The following is a 23,729-nucleotide window of genomic DNA, read 5'->3' as shown; positions in this document are numbered from 1 at the left end:
CAACTGGACTCATGTTATATTCCCCTCCCCCATCTTTACAACCTTGGATAGGACAGATACACTGTTTAATACATAATTTCACCAAGCTAGTTAACAAGTTCTAATACATTCTTCTAATTTCCTACTTAACTCTATCCAAAAATGATGTAAATTATCTTCAGTCAACATCTCTTTGTACTGGCATCCATTCTTCTCTTGGCAATAGGTCCTTCAAGCTCCTGTGAAAAAGGAGAGACCTTCTCTGTCCTTCATACCACCGTCAACATGGGACATATAACTTAGACTGGTTAAGGAGACTAGTCCGTCTTTCTGGCTTGGTAAGTAGAACAAGGACAACATGTAACAAAGCCACACCACCAGGAGTTAGCTTTGGAACTCTTGTTGAAAATACTGGAAGGGGTACCTGGGTGGCTCAATCGGTTAATCCCAGGGTCCTGGGATCAGAGCCCTGCATGGGCCTCCCTGCTCAGCAGGGAGTCTGATTCTTCCTCTCTCTCCCTCCCTCTGCTTGTGTTCTTTCTTGCTTTCACTCTCTCAAAAAAAAAAAAATAATAAATAAAATAAAAATAAATAAATCTTAAAAAAGAAAGAAAAAAAACTACTGGAAGAAAAGGCTCTTCTCTGGGATCCCTAGCCATAAAATCATTACAGGCCCAGAAATGCTGTAACCATCTTTTGCCACTTTGAAATGGCTGAAAATGATGTCAATACAGGGAAAGTCAAAACCTAAGGCGGAAAAAAAAGAAATAAAGGGATATAGATTCTAATACGGATTATGTCTTTTGATTCCCTATTTAGCCAGCCTGAAGTGGCTTTTTTTTTTTTTAAGATTTATTTATTTGAGAAAGAGAAGGAATATAAGTGGGGTGGGGGGAGTGGAAGAAGCAGACTCCCCACTGAGCAGCAAGCTGGACTCCAAGGGCTGAGGCCTGATCCCAGGTCCCTGGGATCATGATCTAGCCAAAGGCAGACACCTAACTGAGCAAGCTACTTAGGCGCCCCTAAATGGCTTCTTTCTTGGAATTCTAGGTTGCACAAGACAGTAAAATCCTACAAACTTTTTTTCACTAAAATCTCTGAGTTAGGTTGCAATTAAGGAAGCAAATAAGCATACAGATCTGATTCCTGTTCCCAGTACTCACCACTTTAATTGTCCTAAACCTCAACTCTCAGGACCAATATTTTATTTTATTTATTTATTTAAAAGATTTTATTTATTCATGAGAGACACAGAGAGAGAGGCAGAGACACAGGCAGAGGGAGAAGCAGGCTCCAGGCAGGGAGCCTGACATGGGACTCAATCCCAGGTCTCCAGGATAAGGCCCTGGGCTGAAGGCGGTGCCAAACCGCTGAACCACCCGGGCTGCCCCAGGACCAATATTTTAAACCTTAAAGGTGAATTCCATTAAAAAAAAAAAAAAAAAAAAAAGTCCGTGAGTATAGAATCTCAGCCTTTTAATTCAAGTAAATTTTAAGATACAATATTCATTTCTTTCTCTCAGGAATTTCTCACCCTCTGACCTCAAGAGTTTTCCTCATACAATTCCTTCATCCGAACCATTCCAAAACCACATTACAACATCGGTATTAGTTAGGGGTCACCAGAGAAACAAAGCTAATGGAATGTTTATATATGAAAATTTAGGAACTAGCTCATGTGAAGGGATGTCAGGTAGGCAGTCCTGCTGGAGACAGTGAGGAGCTGAGCATAGGTCGTATGCTGGCAAAGATCCTTATTGCTCGGACTGCGATTCTAGAATGGCTGCCTTGAGGGGCTCCTTGGGCTGAAGATTCTATTCAGGCGGGATCAGTGACTGATGAACTCACCAGCAGTGCTTATCACACCTAGTTTTCAAATCCTTGAAAACAGTTGCATAACATACACGACACGCTGTATCTAGAGCAGGGCACGCCGAAAAATTAGATTTAACATTCTCTTTGCTACTGGAGACATGAGAAGGGATAATCTACAGGGACTGCGAGCTCTCAGGCGCCTCTACCAGCGTGGTTCCATAACATTGCGGTTTGACTCCTGCGTAACTCTGGCCGAGTCCTGGACTCAGCCTCCGTTCCCTCATTTGTGAAACAGACAGCAATAATGGGTTTGTTGAGGTCAAATGAGAGAATCTACTTCCAGTATTTGGCAAAAGAACTGGCATATAGGTAAAATTCAAAATTTTATCTATTAAGGTGAACTTCAAACCCTGCCCCGTATGCAGCCGTAATCTCTCGCGCAGGAGGGTGAGGAAAGAGAAGTCATGGACTGAGGGGTCAGAAAACCTCGGCGCTGCTTCAGGGGGAGCACCCCGCACCCCGCACCCCGCCGACCGCCTCACATTCCTCACCTGGCCCCGGAACACAGAACGGATTACCGGGGAGATGCTGGTACCAGGGACTCGGGTACGGCGGAGGGCCCACCGCGTGCACGTAGAAAAACGGCCTGGCGGTGCCGCCCTCAACGTGAGCGCTGTTTTCCGAACAGGAGTTCATTCTCTGGGCTGAAAAACAGGTGTCGGCGTTCAGGCGAGGCCAGCGCTGTGTCCCGCCGCGACGGAGGGCGTCGTCCGGTTCCCGCTCAGAACCCCAAGCCTGCGGGCGGGGTCCCCACCGTCTCTGCCGCCCGCCTGGCCTCGGGGTCACGGGCTGCACCGCCCCAGGCCCTGGGCCGAGCCGCCCGCGGGCGGGGCCCCTCCAGCGGGAGCAAGTCTTGGCTCCTGAGCAGCCGCCGCCGCGGCAGGAGGGCGGCTGAGGCCCGGAGGCCGCGGCAGGAGCGCACAGGCCGCGGCGCGACGCTCTGGGCAGACCCGGGAGCTCCTCTCCAGGGCGTGTCCTGCCCGGCCTCGCCCGGTGCCTACCCCGCGCCCTCCCAGGCCGGGGAGCCCGCGCCCCGAGCCCCGCGTCTCCCGCCCCGCGGCCGGTCTGTTCCGCGCTCCCCACACGCGCGTCCCCGCACACCCACCTGCCCCCGAGCAGGCTCCGCCACGCGGACAGGCTGGCGCCCCGCGGCCCGGCTCCCGCCCTTACCTCGTCTGGCGGGCACGTGCCGCCTACTGCGCAGGCGCCGCCCTCCCGCCGATGGCCCGCGCATGCGCTCTGGGCCCGGCCGGCACCCAGGCCGCCCCGCCCGCGGGCACCTGAGGCGGCTCAGGGCCCTCTTCTGCCCGGGGCTGGCTGCAGCGCGGGGACGCGCAGGTGCTGGTGCTTCCAGAGGACCCCTCTCTCCCAGGCCGGCCCTTCCATTCGAGGGTGTGCGTTAGGATAGCTGCTGTCCCCTCCTCGGAGCTCCTGCCGTCCTTCCCTCCTTGGGCCTAAGCCCTGACCCTTAGGGAGAGGAGCGGACCTAGGAGGAGAGGGAGAAGGCGGCCTGGACGGCGCCGGCCTGAGGGAAGGCGATGCACACGGGGGTGTTCCAGCCTGCTTCCCGCTGCGGACAGGAAAAGCGGGGGTGCAGAGGCCCTGGGGGGTAGGGCGCTCTCGGTCGGGAGAGAGGGACGGAGGGCCTGGGAGGCCGCCCGTGGGCCGGTAGGTGGGCAGTTTGAGCGGGAAGCTGGCACACACGGACTCCGCTGGGGTTTTTTTGTTTGTTTGTTGTTGTTGTTTTTTCTTATTCATTCAGAGAGAGAGAGTGAGAGAGGCAGAAACACAGGCAGAGGGAGAAGCAGGCTCCATGCAGGGAGCCCGACGTGGGACTCGATCCAGGCTCTCCAGGATCACGCCTCCGGCTGCAGGCGGCGCTAAACCGCTGGGCACCTGGGCTGCCCGACTCTGCTGTTCTTTGCACGTGGGAGAAAGGAGAGTGGTTAACGGGAATCGTGGGGTTGGAAGGAGGCTTGTGAGTTTTTAAAAATTTTTTTGGCTTTTTAAAGATAGAGATTTCAGTATCTTTATGGCCAGGATGGAGAGATGGGTAGATGTTACCTACAGAGGAGAGAGAAGGGATGTTAGTTAGGAGGGTGTTCTGAGGAAGCAGTGTGAGGTTAGCTAAGCCTGGTTGCAATGCTTTGCCTTGGACAGAAGAAAGTTACTCACATAGGAGGGACATGAAGTCCTGAAGGCAGGGATTTTAGTGCCTTAGCATCTGATGACCTTGATTTTTTTCTTTTTTTTGACCTTGATTTTTTTCAATGGAGACCAGGAATAAGACTTGCAGGGAGCGTTGAAAATTTGGGATGACTGTATTACCAGGTAGAAATTCTGTTTGAGCAGAAATAGTGGTGCTTGAAACTGGATAAAAGTTTTTCTTTCACATAGAGGTCTGGAGGCATGCCATTCATCACCGGCTGGTCTGGAACCTCCTTGCTGTCTCAAAGACCCAATCTCCTCTTTTTGTTCCACCATCCTTAGCAATGGTTTCCGTCTTCAAATTGCACTTGTTTCAAGATGGCTGTTCCAGGCAGAAAGCAGGGAGTTGAGAAGAGAACGGGTGAAAAAAGAGCACAAAAGGGTACACAGCAGCTTCTCTTCTGTCATCAGTTTTGGTTTTAAGGAGCTTTACTAGAAGACCTACCTGCCCAATTTCAGTTTATACCACATTAGCTTCCTATGGCTGAAATACAGTTTTCTTTTCGCTGGGCATATTGTCACTTGAAAAAAAAAATTAAGGGCAGCCCCAGTGGCGCAGCGGTTTATTTTTTATTTTATTTTTTATTTTATTTTTAATTTTATTTATTTATGATAGTCACACACAGAGAGAGAGAGAGGCAGAGACACAGGCAGAGGGAGAAGCAGGCTCCATGCACCGGGAGCCCGACGTGGGATTCGATCCCGGGTCTCCAGGATCGCGCCCTGGGCCAAAGGCAGGCGCCAAACCGCTGCGCCACCCAGGGATCCCATGGCGCAGCGGTTTAATGCCGCCTGCAGCCCGGGGTGTTATCCTGGAGACCCAGGATCGAGTCCCGCATCGGGCTCGCTGCATGGAGCCTGCTTTTCTCTCTGCCTCTTTCTCTTTCTCTCTCTCTCTCTCTCTCTCTCTCTGTGTTTGTGTCTCTGAATAAATAAATAAAAATCTTTAAAAGAAAAAAATTAAGATATCTGTGACTAAGGAAGAAAAATGGGTATTAGTTGAGCTGACAATGAACAAGGTCTACCATACTGCTACAGGGAGGGGAAAAAGCAGTCGTCTACAGATGTGCAAAAGGACTGCTGGTAGAGTTGAGGGCTGACCTGGACTGAGGATCAGTAAATTATATTGTCCCTCATCTGCAGTGGTATGTCACTTGCTCTGTCATATTCAGTTGCTTGGGAAAGACATTGAACGATTCGATGGATAAAGGCTGGTTTTGTAAGGTTGTAGAAAGAAGAGAGTTAAAGTTCAGTGTAATGGTGAGAAATTAACATAATACGTTATGACACATAATATATACCATGCACTTGCATGACCTTGAACATGAATGCCTTCTTAAATTTTCATCCTAGGTACCTTACTCCACCCTACTTAGTGGCTAGTGTATAGTCAGGAAGAAAAAGGAAGTAATGTTGGGAAGGAACTGATCAAATGGAGAAAAAAGATAATGGGGATCGTTCACATGAGACTGAAAGAGTTAGAGTAGGGGTATTGTGGTCAGAAAATTTAAATTTAGGATTTTTTTTTTTTTGTTATTTTATTTATTTATGATAGTCACAGAGAGAAAGAGAGAGAGGCAGAGACACAGGCAGAGGGAGAAGCAGGCTCCATGCACCGGGAGCCTGATGTGGGATTCGATCCCAGGTCTCCAGGATCGCGCCCTGGGCCAAAGGCAGGCGCCAAACCGCTGCGCCACCCAGGGATCCCCAAATTTAGGATTTTAGAGTTGGAGCAGTTGCAAATTATAGCAAAGTCCATAGGGTGGCCAGGCAGTGGTTTGCTGAAGTGCTGTGGGGTATAAATCAGTCACACTGAGGAAGGAAAAGATGAGGGAACCTGGAATTTTGGATGATCCACCTCCTCCTTCATATCATAGTCATTTACAGGTTCCTGTGTCCTCAGTGAATGTGGTAGATTGACCTGCAAAGTGAAAGGGAGAAGTATCAGATGTTTGTATTTATAATTTTACAATATTTTTAAGAGAGCTCCCCAAATTTTATAATATTCAGTCCCCAGAAAACTTGGATATTCCACAAGCTAGTGGCCATGCCTCAGCCCTGGAGTGCACGAAGAGTGGGAGAAAGGGGAACCCCTTTATGAGCAGCTCAGAACAGGAGTGTCCTTGGGAGGAAGCAAAGTTTAGCAACTATTCAGTAAATAGGTTGAGGGATATGGTGGGTTGTGTTTAGCCGAACAGGACTTCCAACTTAATAATTGAGAGGGTTGGTAGGTAGATCATTAGGGAGCAGAACGGAAGAGAAGAAAAAACTAACTGAAAACTTTGGGTTTGGGGCAGTGCTGGAAGATGTCAAGGATAAACTACCTGGTTTTGTACTACTTGGCCCATAGTGGTACTAGCTGTCCATATATCAATGTGACCTCTGACGTAAGAACGTTTTTGTGCCAACTGTGGCATTTTGTATGGAGTGGGTGTCTGAGGTTAGGTGGAGGTTGCTATTTTTATGTTAAGGGCCAGTTAGTGAACTCTGTGTTCTCTGCTCTGGATTCCAAATGGGTATTATTATCATCATCTATTTTAAGATGACAGCACCTGAGATTCAGGGAGGTTAAGTAATCTGCCCGTAAAATGAAGTTGAATCCTAAATTGGAAGAAGACTGGGCTAAGGTCTTTGGATTCCCAGGCCCAGTGCCTTTTCTGTTGATTGGGTGGTCCCTGACACCCTCCTTTTGACAGTCTGACAATCTCTGTCTCTCATTAAAGCAGAGTGATTTATACTTCCCCTGTTAACACACTGGATTTTAGATTGAAATTTTAAACACAAGTGTGATGATAATAGTCTTGCTTTTAAGCAAGTATCAAGGACACTCAGCCTTACTAGTGAACCTTCATTCACTTGTTTCCTCTGCTAATATTTGAGTACCTACAAAGGGACCCAGCAAAAGTGTAACCCGACGGAAACAGCAGGGCAGAAAAACAAAATTATAATTCCTAGGGAGCCTACATTTTTGTGGGATGTGCAATGAGATGGCGCTTATAACTCTCAGATTGGGGAAAAAAATGTAACAAGACTGGTAACACCAAGGGTTAAGGAGGACAAAGTGTAGTGTTAGAAACATGTATACACTGCTGGTGACAGTGTAAATTGGTTAAATGACTTTGGAGAGCAAGGTGACATTATCAGAAAGTTGTAAACGTGTCATAGTCCATAAACCAGCAATTCTACTTCTAGAAATATTCTAGACAAAAATCCTACATATAAACACAAAGAGCTATTAAAATTGTTTCCTGTAGTAGCATTGCTTGTAACAAAAGAATTGAAAACCATCTAAATGTCCATGAAATAAGAGAACAGATAAGCAAATTATTATATAGATAGATTATAGGGTATTAGGCAGGAATTAAATGAATGAATGAAGATCACATCTGTTTCTATGGTTAAATCTTAAATACAAAGTTCTAACTTATAATTTCCTTTATAAATATCTTTTGTAGATTTTCTTGTTATTGAAAGTTATTTCTTTCATTTAAATTACATTTTCTAACTGTGTTGGTGGTGTATCGGAATACAAGTGACTTTTTTCTTTTTTTAAAATTTATGTATAGTTGATACACAATGTTATGTTAATTTCAGGTATAAAACCTAGTGATTTGACAAGTTTATACATTGTGCTATGTTCACCACAAGTATAGCTACTATCTGTGCCATTACATTGCTATACAGTACCATTGATTGTATTCCTTATGCTCTGTTTTTATTCCCGTGATTTAGTCATTCCGTAACCGAAGTCCTCTATTTCCCTCTTCCCCTTTTTGCCCAATTTCCTACCCGCCTCCCCTTTGGCAACCATCAGTTTATATTTGTAGTTCTGATTCTGCTTTTTGTTTATTTTTGTCTTTAAATTATTTTTACATCCATTTATGAGTGAATCATGCGGATTTGTCTTTATCATTTTGACTTATTCACCTAGCCTAATACCCTCCAGGTCTGTGTATTGAGATTTTTATTCCAGCAACTTTGCTAAACTCTCATTAGCTTCAAGTTTTGGTAGATTTAACCAGATTTTTTAAATGCACACTCAAATCATCTATAAATAGTGATGATTCTGTTTCTTCTCTTTTTTAAAAAAATTATGTATGTATGTATGTATTTGTTTATTCATGAGAGAGGCAGAAAGAAAGGCAGGGCATAGGCAGAGGGAGAAGCCTCCCGTGGGGAGCCTGATACAGGACTCCATCCTAGGACCCTGGGATCATGACCTGAGCCAAAGGCAGATGCCCAACCACTGAGCCACCCAGCATCCCTATTTCTTACTTTTCAGTGAATATTTTCTCACATTTATCTTAATCTTCTAAAACCCTCAACACAATATTCAATTAAAAAAACTGAGAGCAGGGATCCCTGGGTGGCGCAGCAGTTTGGCGCCTGCCTTTGGCCCACGGCGCGATCCTGGAGACCCAGGATCGAATCCCACGTCAGGCTCCCGGTGCATGGAGCCTGCTTCTCCCTCCGCCTGTGTCTCTGCCTCTCTCTCTCTGTGACTATCATAAATAAATAAAAAATTAAAAAAAAAAAAAACTGAGAGCAGATATCTTTATCTTGTACTTCATTTCTAATGATTTACCATAAAGAATTATTATAAGTTATTTTCTAGATATCCTTTATCAAATCAGGAGACTCTCTTTTATTCCAAATAGGCTGAAAAATTATAAGTTGAAAAATTATAAGTTTAAAAATTTTGAACAAATGTTGAGTTTCGCAAATGGTTTTCCTGAATCTATTGAAATAATCATATTTTTTCTCCTTCACCTTGCTAGTAAGGTAGATTCCTTAATAAACTTTTCTTTCTTTATTCCTTTTTTTTTTTTTAAGATTTCATTTATTTACTTGACAGAGAGCATGAGAGAGCACAAGCAGGGGGAGCAACAGAGGGGAGGGAGAAACAGGCTCCTCACTGAGCAGGGAGCCTGATGTGGGGCTTGATGCCAGGACACTGGGATCATGACCTGAGCCTAAGGCAGACATTTAACCGACTAAGCTACCCAGATGCCCCTAGACTTTTCTTTCATTAAACAATTTTTGTATTGCTGGGATATACCCAACTTAGTTTTAATATTTCAGTATACATTGTAGGATTCTATTTGCTAGTATTTTATTTAGAATTTTGTGATCTAAGATTGTAAATGGAATTGTTTTATAATTTTCAATTCTCATATTGTCTTTTATTGGTTTCAAGATATCCCAGGCTTAAAAAATAAGTTAAATAGTTTTTTCTTTTCTCTAGAGCAGTTTGTGTAAGAGAAATATTGTTTACCTATTTCTTTTTTTTTTTTAAGATTTTATTTATGTATTCATGGGAGACGGGGAGAGAGAGAGAGAGAGAGAGAGAGAGAGAGAGAGAGAGGCAGAGGGAAAAGCAGGCTTCATGCAGGGAGCCCGATGTGGGATTTGATCCCGGGACTCTAGGATCATGCCCTGGGCGTAAGGCAGGTGTCAAACCGCTAAGCCACCCAGGGATCCCCTGTTTACCTATTTCTTGAAAGTTAGGTGGAACTTCTCTGAAAGAATGTGTTGTGTGTTTTGTTTTGGTATTATGTATTTTGGTAGAGTTGGCTACTGATGCAGTTTAATGTTCATAAGTCTTATTTTTTTCCTATTTCTTTTTTTTTTTAGATTTTATTTCTTTATTAGAGAGAGAGAGAGTGCGAGAGAGATCAAGAGCAGGGAGAGGGGCAGAGGGAGAGGGAGAAGCAGAGCAGGGAGCCCAATGCAGGGCTCTATCCCAGGACCCAACCTGAGCCAAAGTCAGCTCTTTAACTGACTGCATCACCCAGGTACCCCAAATATTTTGTTTATTTATTTATTTATTTATTTTTATTTTTATTTATTTTTATTTATTTATTTTAGAGAGAAAGAGAGAGAGAGCATGAATGGGGGGAGGAGCAGAGGGACAGGGAGAGAGAGAATCTCAGGCAGATTCTATGCCAGCTACAGAGCCTGACATGGGACTTGATCTCACGATCAAATTGCTATTTACAGCAATTTTTTAAAAATATTTTTTTGGGGGAGCACCTGGGTGGCTCAGTGGTTGAGCGTCTGCCTTTGGCTCAGGGTGTGATCCTGGAGTTCCAGGATCGAGTCCCATATCGGGCTCTCTGCACGGAGCCTGTTTCTCCCTCTGCCTGTGTCTTTGCCTCTCTGTATCTCTTATGAATAAATAAATAAAATCTTTTAAATAAAGATTTTAAAAAAATAAATAAATAAAGATTTTTAAAAATTTTATTTGATATATATATAGAGAGAGAGCACAAGCAGGGGGAGGGGCAGGCAGAGGCAGAGGTGGAAGCTGACTCCCCGCTGAGCAGGAAGCCCCATGTGGAGCTCCATCCCATGACTCTGGGTTAGTGACCTGAGCCGAAGGCAGACGCTTAACCAATTGAACCACCTAGGTGCCCCTCTACAGCATTCTTTACCCAGTATCCATGATATATTTTATCAGTACATTTTGTCCAGCTATCAAGAAAAAATTATAAGAGACACTAAAAGGCAAAAAACAGTTTGAAGAGACAGAACAGGTATGAAAATCTGATACAAATATTACAGAGATATTGGAATTACCAAACCAGGAATTTAAAACAACCATGATTAATATTCTAAGGACTCTAAAAGATAAAGTAGGCAGCATGCAAGAGCAGGTGGGTTATGTAAGCAGAGAGATGGAAATTCTAAGGAAAAAAAGAGAAATGCTAGAGATAAACATTAACAAAATGAAGAATGCCTTTGATGAACTCAATAGACGACATAGCTGGGCAACGAATCTCTTAGCTTGAGGATATAACAAAAGAGACTTCAAAAAGTGAGAAGCAAAGAGAAGAAAGAATGAAAAAGAATAAAGTATTAAAAAATATTCAAGTTGTGTTTGTGTGGAAAAACACAAAAGGTATAATATACACATAATGGGAATACTAGAAGAAGAAAGCAGAAAGAATAAAAACAGTATTTGAAGCAATGATGACTGAGAATTTTCCTCAAATTAATGTCAGACAGCAAACCACAGATCCAGGCAGCTCAGAGGGTATCAAGCATGATAAATGTCAAAACCAACTAACCAACCAACAAAAACACTACACCTAAGCATATAGTTTTCTAACAGTTTTTTTAAAGAATTTTTTTTTTTTTTGAGAGAGAGCAGGCATGGGTGGAGGGGTGGATTAGAAGGAGAGAGAATCTCAAGTAGACTCCCTGCTGATTGAAGATCCCTCAGGGGGCCTAGTCTCATGACCTCGAGATCATGACCTGAGCTGAAACCAAGAGTCAGAACTCAACCAACTGAGTAGCCCAGGGGCCCCTAGGCATATCATTTTCTAAGTACAGAAAATGAAAGATAAAAAATCCTGAAATAAGAGGAGAAAAACACCTTAATGTTAGATTAGCAAAGCTGAGGATTATATCCAACTTCTCAGAATCCATGCAAGCAAGAAGAGAGTGGAATGAAATACTTAAAGTGTTGAGAGAAAAAAAACAATCCCATCAACCTAGAAATCTGTACGCCACAAAATTACTCTTCAAAAGTGAAGGAAAAATAATGACTTTCATGGAAAAACAAAAATAGAGGGAATTTTTTGCTAGTAGATCTGCCTTGTAAGAAATGTTAAAAGTTTTTAGAGAGAAGGAAAATAATATAGGTCAGAAATTCTGATCCATATAAAGGAAGGAAGATTAGGGCTCTGGGTGGTTCAGCTGATTAGACGACTGACTCTTGATTTTGGTTTAGGTCATGAGCTCAGGGTTAGGAGATTGAGCCCTGACTTGGGCTCTGGACTCAGCAGGGACTCTGCTCAGGATTCTCTCTCCCCCTCTTCCTCTGCTGCCGCCCCCGCCCCCCCCCCCCCCCGCCATGTGCTTGCTCTCTCTCTCAAATCTTAAAAAATACAGGAAGATTATTACAGAAGGAATTTGTGAGGGATCCCTGGGTGACGCAGCGGTTTGGCACCTGCCTTTGGCCCAGGGCGCGATCCTGGAGACCCGGGATCGAATCCCGTGTCGGGCTCCCTGCGTGGAGCCTGCTTCTCCCTCTGCCTGTGTCTCTGCCTCTCTCTGTCTGTGTGTGTGACTGTCATGAATAAATAAATAAAATCTTTGAAGAAAAAAAAAAGAAGGAATTTGTGAAAGTAAAATAAAAATGTTTATTTTTTTTATTCTTAATTGATCTATCAGGTAATATTTTATTCAAAATAATAATAGCAAGGGGTGCCTGGGTGGCGCAATCAGTAAAGCATCCGACTCTTGGTTTCTGCTCAGGTTGTGATCTCAACCTGTTGTGAGATCAAGCCCCTTGTGGGTCTCCACACTGAGCCAAGTCTGCTTGAGATTCTCCTTTTGCCTGTCCCCACCCATGTTCCCTCTATATATCAAATAAATAAATCTTGAAAAATAATAATAGCAAGTGTATTCAATTATGTGTATATATATGCACACACTTACAGGTGGTTATGTATAAGTGGAATGATAGCAATGATAAAAGGGACAGGAAGTAGGAATTAGGAATAGTTTGTTTTTATAAATTACTCACACTACTAGTGAAGCAGTGTAGTATTATTTGAAAGTGGACTTGGATTACTTGTAAACGTATATAACAACTTATAGGGCAACCACCGAAAAGAGTGAAAACAGAGGTACAACTGATATGCTAAGAAAAAAGAGAAAATGGAATCATATAAAATGGTTGATGAACACTAGCAGAAAAGAGTGGAAGACAAAAATAGGAACAAAAAACAAGGGCAAGAAGTAGAAAACTAATGTATATGGTAGATACTAAATTATATCAGTAATCACTTTGACAGTGAACTCAGTGTACCAATTTTTTCAAAAATTTTTATTTATTTATTCATGAGAGACACACACACAGAGAAGCAGAGATACAGGCAGGGGGAGAAGCAGGCTCCATCCAGGGAGCCTGACTTGGGACTCCATCCCGGGACTCCGGGATCACTCCCCGAGCTGAAGGCAGACGCCCAACCGCTGAGCCACCCAGGCGTCCCTCAATGTACCAATTAAAAGATAGAGTTTGTTATAGTGGATCAAAAATTAAGACTCAACTATGTGTTGTCTATAAGAGACTGACTTTAAATATAAAGATACATAGAGATTAAGAATAAATGGATGGAGAAAGATGTACCATGCTAATAACACCATGCTAATCAAAAGCAAGTGAAAATAGCCATATTTATTTCAGATAGAACAGACTTCAGAGCAAGAAAAATGATCAGGGATGAAGGGAGGCATTTTGTGTAATGATAAAAAACAAATAATCCTTATCATGTATGTGTGTGCAACAGCAAAATACCAAACTGTGTGAGGCAAAAACTAATATGACTACAAGGAGAAATAGATTAATCCACTATTATAATTGGAGACTTCACTACCCCTCTATGAGAAATGGACAAATCCAGCAGGCAGAAAATCAGTAAGAACACAGATAAACTCAACAACACCATCAATCGCCTGAATAAAATGCATAATTATAGACTGCATTGTTCAACAACAGCAGAATCCACAGTCTATTCAAGCTCACATGGAACATCATATATAAGTCAGAAACTTAAAGCTATCCCACTACTATCTGCAGTAAAGCAAGGATATCCCCTTTCACCACTTTTTTCTTTTTAAAAGATTTATTATTTATATGAGAGAGAGAGAGACAGCTAACACGCACATGCACATGGGGCTGGGAGCGGCAGAGAAAGGGAAAGAGAGAAGTTCAAACAAATTCCACTGAGCGGAATTTGACATGGGATTTGATTTCAAGACTCTGAGATCATGACCAGAGAGGAAATCAAGAGTCAGTTACTTGACTGACACCCCTCATCACCAATTTTCAATGTCATACTGGAAGTTTTAGCTAAGCAATAAAATAAGAAAATGAAGGGGACGCCTGGGTGGTTCAGTGGTTGAGCGTCTGCCTTTGGCTCAGGACATAATCCTGGGTCCAGGGATCTGGTTCTGCATCAGGCTTGCTCCCCTTGTGGAGCCTGCTTCTCCCTCTGCCTGTGTCTCTGCCTCTGTGTGTGTGTGTGTGTGTGTGTGTGTGTGTGTGTGTGTGTGTGTGTATCTCATGAAAAAATGAGTAAAATCTTAAAAAAAAAAAAGGAAATAAAAAATATACTAAATTGGAAGGAAGAAACAACTGTCTTTTTAGATGATATGCTCTTCCATGTCGAAAATATGAAAGAATGGACAGGAAACTCCTGAAACTAGGAAGTGATTATAGTAAGCTTGCAGAATACAAGGTTATTATATAAGAGCCAATCACTTTCACATTTACCAGCAATGAGAAAGTTCACTTTGAAATTAAAAACACATGACCATTTATATGGACAATTCCCATAATGAAATACATATAAAATATGTACAAAACTACAAAACTATTTTTTAAAAAATATTTTATTTATTTGTTCATGAGTGACACACATAGAGAGAGAGGCAGAGCCACAGGCAGAGGGAGAAGCAGGCTCCATGCAGAGAGCCTGACGTGGGACCTGATCCCGGGTCTCCAGGATCACACCCTGGGCTGAAGGCGGCACTAAACCGCTGAGCCACCAAAGGATCCCCAAAACTACAAAACTCTAATGAAAGATATCAAATAACTAAATTAATGGAGAGATGTTCTATGGTTATGAATAAGAAGACCCAATATTGTCAAGATGTCAATTCTCTCAAACTTGATCTATAGATCCAATCAAAATCCCAGGAAGTTATTTCATGGATATCTACAAACTGATCCTTAAGTTTATATGGAAAGGGAAAGACCCAGAAGAGTCAGCCCTATATTGAAAGAGGACAACACATTTATTTTTTAAAGATTTTATTTATTTACTCATGAGAGACACACAGAGAGGCAGAGACACAGGCAGAGGGAGAAGCAGGCTCCATGCAGGGAGCCTGATGTGGGACTCAGTCCTCAGTCTGCAGGATCACAGCCTGGGCTGAAGGCGGGTGCTAAACCGCTGAGCCACCCAGGCTGCCCGACAACACATTTAGAGAACTGACGTTACTTTACTCCAAGATTTATTTATAAAGTGACAGTAATCAAGACACTGTGGTATTGTCAAACAAATTGACCAAAAGATCAATGGAACAGAATAGAGAACCCACAAATATACTCACATAAATATAGTCAACTGATCTTTGGCAAAGGAGCAAAAACAATACAATGGAGCAAAGATAGCCTTTTCAACAAATGATCCTGGAACAACTCGATATCTATATGCAAAAAAAGTGAATGTAGACACACAGATCTTACCCTCTTCACAAACATTAACTTATAATAGATCATAGACCTAAGTGTGAAAAGCAAAAACAATAAAACTCCTAGAAGAAGATACAGTGATGACTTTTTAGGTATAATACCAAGATGCAACCCATGTCAGAAGGAATTAAGCCAGACTTCATAAAAATTAAAAACTCTGTGAAAGACACTATCAAGTGAATGAAAAGGCAACCACAGACTGGAAGAAAATATTTGTAAAAGATATATCTGATAAGGGACTGTTACCAAAATATACAAAGAACTCTTAATACTAAGAAAACAAATGTCCCAATTAAAATTACAATAGGGTACAGACCTTAACAAATACCCTAACGAAGAAGATACATAGATGGCAAATAAACATGAAAATATGTTTATTTTCATTATGTCATCAGGGAATTGCAAATTAGAACTGCAATGAAATACCACTGTACACTTATTAGAATGATCAAAAGCCTGAACACTGACAATACAAGAGGCTGGAGAGGATGTGAAACAGCAGGAACTCTCATTCATTCCTGGAGGGAATGCAAAATGGTACAGCTGCTTTGGAGGACACTGTGGCAGTTTCTTATAAAACTAAACATACTCCTACCATATGATCCAGCCAAATTAAAAATGTACATTTTCTCTCTGCCACAGTGATAGTAACAATTTTGCTAAATAAAGTAGTAAGGACTTACAGGAGTTTTTAGAATTAGAATATTTCTCTTTTCAGCTAGGAAGAATCAAAGACAGTAGTGCTTTATCGAGTCATCTTGTTTTAACTGCACAATAGACTCAGGAATTAGGTGGTATTATTTTTCTCATTCTATAGATGAGGAAACTGAGGCTCGAGTAGGTTAGGTAATTTGCCTCAGATCACAGATCTAGCAAGTGACAAAGCCAGTTTCTTTTCAAGGTTTTCTTTTTAACTTTTTTTGGAGTAAAAATACATAACATTAAATTTGTCATTTTCACCATTTTAAGTATACAATCCAGTGGCATTAAGTACATTCACAGTGTGGTGCAACCATCATCACTAACCATATCCAGAACTTTTTATCATCCCAAATAGAAACTCTCTGTCCATTAAATAAGAACCTTTCTTTCTTCCCACCAGCTCCTGACAACCATCATTCTACTTTTCTGTCCCTATGAATTTTATTCTATATATCTCCTGTAAATGGGATTATATAATGTTGCCCTTTTGTGTCTAGCTTATTTCACTCAGCATGATATCTTCTAGGTTATTCTATACTGTAGCATGTCAGAGTTTCCTTCTTTTATAAGGGTGAATAATATTCTATTCCATTGCAATAATATTCCAATATTCATTCATTCCAATGTACGAATAATATTCCAATGTATAAATAACATTTCATTTATTCATCCATCAACGGACATTTGTTTCTGCATTTTGGCTATTGTGAATAATGCTGTTATGTATATGGGTGTACAAATATCTGCTTGAGTCCCTGCTTTCAGTTCTTTTGGGTATATATCTGGGAGTGGAATTGATGGATCATATGGTCATTTTGACAGATCATATGGTCATTTTATATTTAACATGTGGAATAGAACAAAATTTTAACAACTGTTACTTATTAAATGACAGTGTGCTAGGCACTTTTTTTTTTAAGATTTTATTTATTCATTCATGAGAGACACAAAGAGAGAGGCAGAGACAGAGGCAGAGGGAGAAGCAGACTCCCCATGGGGAGCCCAATGCAGGACTCGATCCCAGGACCCCAGGATCACTCCCTGAGCCAAAGGCAGACGTTCAACCAATGAACACCTTGGCACTCTGTGGTAGGCACTTTACATTGTCTTAAGTCTTTGTATGATTTTAAGATATAATATGTCTAAGCTTTATATGAAGAAAGAGGTTCAGAGAGGTTAAATAACTTGTTAGAATGACATAGCTACTGAATGGCACATTAAAGAAAGAATCCAGTCCAGTGTTCTTCCTGAAGTACATTCTCATTGGTCTCATGGATTGATTGTGTTTATGGCAGGCGTTGTTGCTGGTCTTACTAGTGCACTCAAACACTTTTTCCTTGCTAGGTGAACCCTGATTTTATCTAGATAAAGGAAAGCAATGTGCTCAGAGAAAGTGAAACTTTTCTCCTTCGAACCCAATCAATGACTGGAAACCAGGTATAGCAATCTCATTTTCCGGCCAAAAAGATGTTAAGAGGAACTTTGCTGAGCATTTTGGAAATTATTTTTTTCTGATAACCCAAGAGAAGGCAAAAGAAATATCATCTCTTTTTTCTTCCTGTTCATACTAAACTATGTTCCTAAGATAATGTGGTAGTTCCTAATATTTGAAGTGATGAAAGGAGGCAATTGTCTAGGAGGAAGACAGGCCATAAAACAGAGTAAAGATCATAAACTCTGGAGCCAGAAAAACCTAGATTTTTTTATTTTTATCTTTTAAAATATTTTATTTATTTATTTGAGATAGAACACAAGTGGGGTGAGGAAGGGCAGAAGGAGAGGGAGAAGCCGACTCCCCATTGAGCAGGGAGCCTGACAGGGAGCTCTACTCGGGGCTCCACATGGGGCTCCCCATGGGGTTCCACACAGGCACACAGGACCTTGAGATCATGACCTGAGCTGAAGGCAGATGCTTAACTGACTGAGCCACCCAGGTACCCCTGACAGCCTAGATTTTAATCCTAACTCTGCTACTTTATTAGTAGTATGATCTAGAGTGAGATGATTAACCTCTCTGTGCCTCAGTCACTTCAGCTGCAAAGTGGAGACAATATCAAACTCATAGAGAGTTGTTGTAAGGACTAGAGGAGTTCGTGCCTGGCACATGATAAGTACTCACCCAGTAAATGTTAGCTGTTGTTGTTGTGGTCATTGTTATTATTACTATTATTGGTGTAAAACAAAGCCTTTGGAGACTCAGAGGCTGGTAGACATATAATCCCTGCAGTGGGACCTGTAATTATTAACAGCCTAGCTTGCTTTCCTCTGCTAACACACAAACTACTCAGGTTGCATTTTGACTTTTTGGAACATTGCTACATTTTGCATTGTCTATTATTACCCTTCATATTATCATTCTATAACACAAAAGAAATCATCCTCTGCTGATAGTTTTCTATTACCTTTAGGATAGACTCCAAATGTAACATGTCAAACTCTTCATGATCTGTATCTATCACTTGCTTTCTTCTCTAGATATCCTGTCATTCCCCCACATGTACTCCCTGTTTCAGTCATGGCCAATGACCTCATTCATTTAACAAATAGTTATGAGTGCCTAGACAAGAACTGTGTAATGCACTGGACAATCGACAAGATGTAAAAGTACTTTCTGCCCTCCTGGAGCTTATATTATGAAAACATTTAGTTACAATCATCATAAGGGCTATGAGATAAAACATGCTATGCGAAATGAAAACACATAACAGTGAAACCTATCAGAGCTCATTTAAACCTATATGCCTTGACCCATGTTATTTTCCTATTGTGGATTCTTTCTTTTTCTACCTGCCCCGCTCTACTTTTTCTCAGAAGCCTCTCCTGACCTGCTTGCTCTTTTTTTTTTCTTTTAAAGATTTTATTTATTTATTCATGAGAGATACAGAGAGAGAGAGAAGCAGAGACACTGGCAGAGGCAGAAGTAGGCTCCATGCAGGGAGCCTGATGTGGACTCGATCCTGGGACTCCAGGATCACGCCCTGGGCCAAAGGCAGGTGCTAAATCGCAGAGCCACCCAGGGATCCCCCCTGCTTGTTCTTCTGATGGACTCTCATAATACACATTGTTTTCACATATTGAAATCATATTGCTTTCACAGAATTTATCCCACTGTTGGTTTGCTTAGGTCTTTCTGTCCAGCATTCCTCTTCCTCTATGAGTCTTTTATCTCTGTACCCCAGGGAACTAAAATAAGTCTTTGTCCAATGAATGGCATCCACTTAAAAAAACAAACAACTTTTTATCTTGAAATAATTATAGACTCAGAAGAGGTAGAAGTAATATAGAGTTCCTTGTGTACTGATCACCTAGCTTCTCCCAGTGTAGATTGACATTAGCACAATGAAATTAACTACACTACAGAGGTCAGATTTTATCACCTTTGTATGCACTTATTTTTATTTTATTATTTTTTAAAAAGATTATTTATTTATTCATTCATTCATGAGAGACACACACACAGAGAGAGAGAGAGGCAGAGACACAGGCAGAGGGAGAAGCAGGCTCCATGTAGGGAGCCTGATATGGGACATGATCTTGGGTCTCCAGGATCAGGCCCTGGGGTGAAGGCAGTGCTAAACCGTTGAGCCAACCACTGCCCTGCACTTATTTTTAAATAGGTGTTATATATAGTTCTATTAAATGCTATCTTATATATTGATTTGTGATTATATCACAATTAAGGTACAGAATGATTCTGTTACCACAAAGAACTCCCTTGTGCTACCCCATAATAATGATGTCCATTATAACTAGGTTTTTTCTGTATTATTACAAGAAAGCAAGATGGAGAAGATTTATCACATATCAGCTTTGGAATGCAGTGTCCCTTTCAGAGATGGCCCTGGGAACTTCCTCCCCCAAATTCAAGATTTTAAATAGGTTACAATGTTAAAATTAACAATAATGTTTTAAATTATCCTACCATCTTAAATGATTATGACTTATAACATTAAGAAATGATTAAGCACAGAAAAGACTCAAATTTAGAAAATTTGTAGTGGTATCTTTACTTTTTCCACGAATTATTTGTTTTGTTTTCTAGAATCATGACAATGTTTCAGATGCAGTCTTAGAAAGATACTATTTCATGGGTGTTGGCATTTAATTAAAATATGCTTTGTTGACTAAAAAGGAGAGCTTTAAACAATGTCATATGCCTAGTTTTGGATATTGATCACGTGGGAGTTGCTGTACAGTTCATCCAGTTAATGTAATTGTTAGAAAATACTCATTTCTGATCTCCTTAAATTAGACACTGTTAACTAGTTGTGACTGTTCAGCTTCCAAGCTGAGGAGCAGGATCTGTAAAAAAAAAAAAAAAAAGAAAAAAGAAAAAGAAAAGAAAAAGTGAAGGTGGCATTGATGCTAATAATGCCAAGCACATACAATTGTTCTATGATAGCAGCTAAGGATGGAAAGTTAAACAAGAAATCAGCCTCCTCTACTACAGCAAGCCCCTTCTTCTTCTTTTATTTTTTTAAAGATTTATTTATTTTAGAGTGTGTGAGAGAATGAGAACAGGAGTGGAAGACAGAGGGAAAGGAAGAGAGAGAATCTCAAGAAGATTCCCTGTTGAGCATAGAGCCAGCTGTGGGATTCTTCTCATGATCCTGAGATCATGAACTGAGTGGAGATCAAGAGTTGGATGCTTTACAGACTGAGCCACCCAGGTGCCCTTTCCCCTTCTTCTTGCTCAAAGCCCCTCTGAGACTTTTTAAGGGGATGGCAACCTTGAGGGAAAAAATGGCAAACAAGTTGAAATATTTAAGGATAAAATGTTCAACCTGTTCTTTTTCTAGTTAAAACAACAAAAAGATTAACTTCTTTGAAACTCTAGAAACTACAATCTAGCTGGCTAGTTCTCAGTGTTTGTTTGTTGTTAATAATTTTATTTATTGGGCCACCCGGGTGGCTCAGCAGTTTAGCGCCACCTTCAGCCTGGGGTGTGATCCTGGAGACCAGGGATGGAGTCCCATGTCAGGCTCCCTGTGTGGAGCCTGCTTCTCCCTCTGCCTGTGTCTTTGCCTCTCTCTCTCTGTGTGTCTCTGAATGAATAAACTGAGTCTTAAAAAATATTTATTTATTAAATAGGCTCCATGCCCAATGTGGGGCTTGAACTCATGACCCTGAGATCAGGAATCGCATGCTCTACTCCCTGAGCCAGCCAGGCACCCCAGCTCCATGTTTTAAATGTTCAAATTGATGCTTTAAGTATTAATGAACTAGCAGACTGCTATTTGTTTGACCCAACATCCATTCCCAATGCTTTTCTGCCTTATACTTTGTATTAGAGCTGGGAAAAACTAAGTCTTCACAGCTGCATTTGGCCAAATTATATCTCTGGAAATTGAGATGAATGTGGAAGTCTGCAGAGTTGGGGATATGAGGTTCCATCTTGAGAAGGCTTCTACTTTCTGAAAAAATAAAAATGAGCATAGATGGCTGAGGCCACTCCTTTCCCCATCTTTTTGCCTTCAATAAAGGTATGAAGGCGGGGGTCCCTGGGTGGCTCAGCAGTTTAGCGCCTGCCTTTGGCCCAGGGCGCGATCCTGAAGTCCTGGGATCGAGTCCCGCGTCGGGCTCCCGGCATGGAACCTGTTTCTCCCTCTGCCTGAGTCTCTGCCTCTCTCTCTCCTTGTCTATGTCTATCATAAATAAATAAATAAATCTAAAAAGATATGAAGGCTAAAACTTCTGTGGCTATCCTGCAACCATGACAGATGTCAAAAGAATCACAGAAATTGTGGCTCTTGTGTTTCTGAGCTGTTGAAACTAGGGTAACCGACTACCTACAGAGTTAGGTGACCAAACAGATCCTTATGGAAATATTTACTTGCAGTCAAATGCATTCCCAACTGTAAAGCTATTAAATTTTTTTTAATTTTTATTTATTTATGATAGTCACACACACACACAGATTGAGAGAGAGAGAGAGAGAGAGGCAGAGACATAGGCAGAGGTAGAAGCAGGCTCCATGCACCGGGAGCCCGACGTGGGATTCGATCCACCGTCTCCAGGATTGCGCCCTGGGCCAAAGGCAGGCGCCAAACCGCTGCGCCACCCAGGGATCCTCTGTAAAGCTATTAAAATGGCACCTTTTTAGTCCTCTCTCTCATCCTCACAATTAGCTACTCTTCCTGTAGTTCTGATATTACTGTCTAATCACCCAAACTAGAAAATTCAACCACTCCTCACTTTTTATTTCCCCCTATCCTCTTAATAACCAAGTCTGGTTTATTGTATGTAGCTAGTTTCAAATCTGTTTCACTATCCTCCCTGCCATTAAATTAGTTTAGACACTGTCTCCATCTCCTATCTGGGCTATTTTGACAGTCTCCTAAGTTCCCCACTTCCAGTTTGATTATCCACCATGCTTCAGAATTATTTTTGTATCCTATCAAGATACGCTTCTCCTTAAAAATCATAAATGGCTCTCTGTTGTTTACAGGATGAAACACAAACTTTTTTCTTCTTTTTAAAAAAGATTTTATTTTATCTTAGACAGCCAGCACAAGCAGGAGGGGCAGAGGGAGAGGGAGAGAGAATCTCAAGCCAATTCTCAGTTCTGCGTGGAGACCAATTCGGGCTCCATCTCATGACCCTGATATCGTGACCTGAGACGATATCATGACCTGAGCCGAAATCAAGAGTCAGTCAATTAACCATGCACCATGCAGCCTCCCGAACACCAACTCTTACCAAAGGTATTGTTTGTGGTTTGTGCCTTCTTGATCAGACTTTGCATCTCACGCGTCCACTGTCACAGCGTAGGTGCTCAAGTGTGTGAAATGACTGAATCTTTTGTAAGGCTTCTTTGTTGTTTAATATCAAAACACTTAAGCGTTTAACCAGACTAAGGAGAGTGATAGCACACCTGGCATTCAATAAAGATGGGTTGAATGAATCTATTTTGAATGACTCCACTGTAAAACCCTTCACCAGTATTCCCAAATAACACACATCTTGGCATGCATTCAGTCGATCTAACCTACAGGAAGACGCTCTTTGGTAACGTAAAGGCTTTTAGTGCATAATTAGTCGTGTACATTTTGCACACGGAGCCTGTGCCCAGCGTGTAAATTACAAAGGTAGGTGAAGTCGGTGTGGGCATTCCTGACAATTTTGCATCCATGAATAACTTGCACCGAATGAGAGAGGCAATCTACAACTTTCTGCTTGCTAGCAAGCTGTACCAAGTTAACCAAACCGGCGTGGGCCACAAGCCATCTGCTGCTACAAAGGCTTAGCTCGTGAAACTGAAGGCGCTCGTTTGGAGCTTGCTTGGGGGTGGGGGGGGTGGGGGTGGGGGTGGGAGGGCAGGTAGCCGCCGCATTGCAGCACCAACCTCCCCTCCGCACCCTGACAACGGCGGCGTCCCCAGAACTGCGGGCCCTTTCAGGTGCTGCTTTTGAGGCTTTCCTTGGCCTTGAAAGACCGGAGACAGAAGCCTTTCTCGATACGATCGATCGGGGAAGCCGAACATGCTCTGCGAGTGGAAGGCGCATTTTGGGGGCGCAGGGGCTGAGGCCACAAAGCCCACTGAGCCAGCCAGCCAGCCAGCCAACGTGTCCCTCCCTTCCCCGGCCTGGCGGTTGGCTGGCCCTCCTCGTTCCCAATTCCCGACCCAGCCTGCAAATGTTTGTATTTCAAGCGGGGGAAGAGCCTGCAGCATAAAATCTGGAGCTTTGGCGTCTGG

General features: G+C 42.2%; 2 protein-coding genes across 12 annotated transcripts in view; one reads left to right on the top strand and one right to left on the bottom strand.

Moving 5' to 3' along the window:
• LOC112935388 (retinitis pigmentosa 9 protein-like) overlaps positions 1 to 1,626 on the top strand; it is a 32,749-nt gene extending 31,123 nt beyond the window's left edge. For both annotated transcript variants that reach the window (XR_012002748.1, XR_012002749.1), the window contains 2 exons: positions 206 to 317; positions 1,503 to 1,626. The gene's annotated coding sequence lies outside the window, so the exon portion shown is untranslated. The remainder of the gene's footprint in view (positions 1 to 205; positions 318 to 1,502) is intronic.
• Positions 1 to 23,729, bottom strand: part of LOC112935421 (uncharacterized) — a 34,916-nt gene that overhangs the window by 10,989 nt on the left and 198 nt on the right. For 3 of the 10 annotated variants that reach the window (XM_072764685.1, XM_072764688.1, XM_072764689.1), the window contains exons 2-3: positions 5,900 to 5,983; positions 2,346 to 2,498 (exon numbers count right to left, since the gene is read on the bottom strand). In XM_072764685.1, coding sequence (XP_072620786.1) covers positions 2,346 to 2,490 — 145 coding nt within the window. In that variant the 5' untranslated portion in view covers positions 2,491 to 2,498; positions 5,900 to 5,983. Of the gene's footprint in view, positions 1 to 2,345; positions 2,499 to 2,959; positions 3,251 to 4,029; positions 4,385 to 5,899; positions 5,984 to 22,732; positions 22,908 to 23,729 lie in introns of those variants that run through there. The other 7 variants (XM_072764682.1, XM_072764684.1, XM_072764683.1 and 4 more) reach the window with 6 other exon arrangements.

This window comes from Vulpes vulpes, chromosome 7, assembly GCF_048418805.1.
Source record: "Vulpes vulpes isolate BD-2025 chromosome 7, VulVul3, whole genome shotgun sequence".
In the NCBI taxonomy this organism is placed as follows: Eukaryota; Metazoa; Chordata; class Mammalia; order Carnivora; family Canidae; genus Vulpes; species Vulpes vulpes.
The sequence above is the reverse complement of the archived record's forward strand: the minus strand, read 5'-3'. Positions and strand labels throughout refer to the sequence as shown.